This window comes from Colobus angolensis, unplaced genomic scaffold, assembly GCF_000951035.1.
Source record: "Colobus angolensis palliatus isolate OR3802 unplaced genomic scaffold, Cang.pa_1.0 Scaffold193, whole genome shotgun sequence".
Lineage (NCBI taxonomy): Eukaryota > Metazoa > Chordata > Mammalia > Primates > Cercopithecidae > Colobus > Colobus angolensis.
This window is the reverse complement of record NW_012115077.1, coordinates 3,101,898-3,103,480: the sequence shown is the minus strand read 5'-3', so window position 1 is coordinate 3,103,480 and position 1,583 is coordinate 3,101,898. Positions and strand designations below refer to the sequence as shown.

The 1,583-nt window shown below is 48.8% G+C and overlaps 1 protein-coding gene across 1 annotated transcript in view; it reads right to left on the bottom strand.

The window, feature by feature from the left end:
• Positions 1–707: 707 nt before the first annotated feature.
• Positions 708–1,583, bottom strand: part of CCL3L3 (chemokine (C-C motif) ligand 3-like 3) — a 2,027-nt gene continuing 1,151 nt past the window's right edge. The window contains exon 3 of the mRNA XM_011940867.1: positions 708–1,209. Within this exon, the coding sequence (XP_011796257.1) occupies positions 1,119–1,209 (91 nt within the window). The 3' untranslated portion in view covers positions 708–1,118. The remainder of the gene's footprint in view (positions 1,210–1,583) is intronic.

Below are 1,583 nucleotides of genomic sequence, written 5' to 3'. Positions count from 1 at the left end.
AAAATACCAGTTCCCAGGTCTACACCTAAAGATCCCGATGTAAGTGGCTTAAATAGTCACTCACAAACACCCTATGTCAACTCAGAATCCTGACCAGAAAGTGGTTGCAATGGATGAAATATCTGTTGAAGAATGGGGTAAGATTTGAGTATAGGTGGATCATGTTCTGGAAATACCTTGGTCAGTGGTTAAGAGCATAGTCTGTAGTTCAATAAAAGTCCAGTTTTGGAACTCAATTGATCATTTACATGCTGTGTAACCTCAGCCAAGTTGCCTAACCTTTCTGAGCCCTGGGTTACTTTTCTGTCAAATGGAGGTGTTAATAGTACCTAAGCTGTACTATTGCATTGGTAAGATTAAATGAACATTGCATAAAAAGCACTCAGTAGGAGTAAGCCTCCACAGTGTACGTAATTGCTATTAAAAGCTTGATTCATCATGAATATGCGCTACAGAATACTTAGCTTAAAGGTATCCATTCAAGTGGTGAACTCTCCTAGAGCATGCATATTACGATTTGAGTTATAACATATTCGTAGTTTCAAGGTTCCAGAACTGTGCCTCTGTTGTAAAGTGGATAACTCTGTGGTAGCCCTCCCCATCTCTCCCAATTTCCCTCCGTTTCACCTCTTCCTAATCTTTGCCTATGATTCCTCTTAACCAGTGGTTTTGATATGTCAGAAAAACAAACCCAAACTCAATACTGGTTTACCTTTTAAAAGAGCATCTTTATTATTTCCCCAGGCCGATCACAGCCCTGAACAAAAGCATCCGATACACATTGGTCAGTCTGGTGGCTTTGGTACCACGACTGCCTACAGCAGGCCAGTGACAGCCACTCACTTGTCACCAAACACAGTGTGAGGGAAGGGGGAGGGCACAGGGGAACTCTCAGAGCAAACAATCACAAACACACTGTGAAATCGAAAATAAATTACACAAACTCAATAGTATAAATAAATTAAAATTTAAGTTAAAAAGAGTCCCACAGTGGCTGTTGGGCAACAACCAGTCCATAGAAGAAGTAGCTGTGGAGTCACAGGGATGTTCCCAAGGCTCAGGCTCCCGCTCCCCACTGGGTCCACCGAGGTCACTGGGCCTTGAAGCTTCCGGACCCCTCAGGCACTCAGCTCCAGGTGGCTGACGTATTTCTGGACCCACTCCTCACTGGGGTCAGCACAGACCTGCCGGCCTCTCTTGGTTAGGAAGCTGTGGAGAAGGGAGGAAGGTTAAGCACTGGGGAATCCAGCAGGGGAATCCTGGGCCCACCGTGGCTGCTCCATCCGCTCTCTGTCCTGCGCAGCTCAGGGCCTGCTCCTCTCTCAGCGACCCCCTATCTCCGTCTGGAGAGCTTCTCTCAGGGACTCCGGGCGTGGGGGCTCTCAGAGGGTCCTGCTGCCTCCTTCTTCCTGTCCCTTTCCTCCGGGCTGGGGCAGCCCTTCCTGACTCTATAACACCTGCCCCACTCCAGCCCCGAGTCAGGTCACACCTTGGAGCCCTGCTTCCTGTACCCCCGATAGGCTCTGGAAGACTGGGCCTTTCCAGGATGGCGTTCTGGCCTGTCTCTGCCCCCACCCGACCCT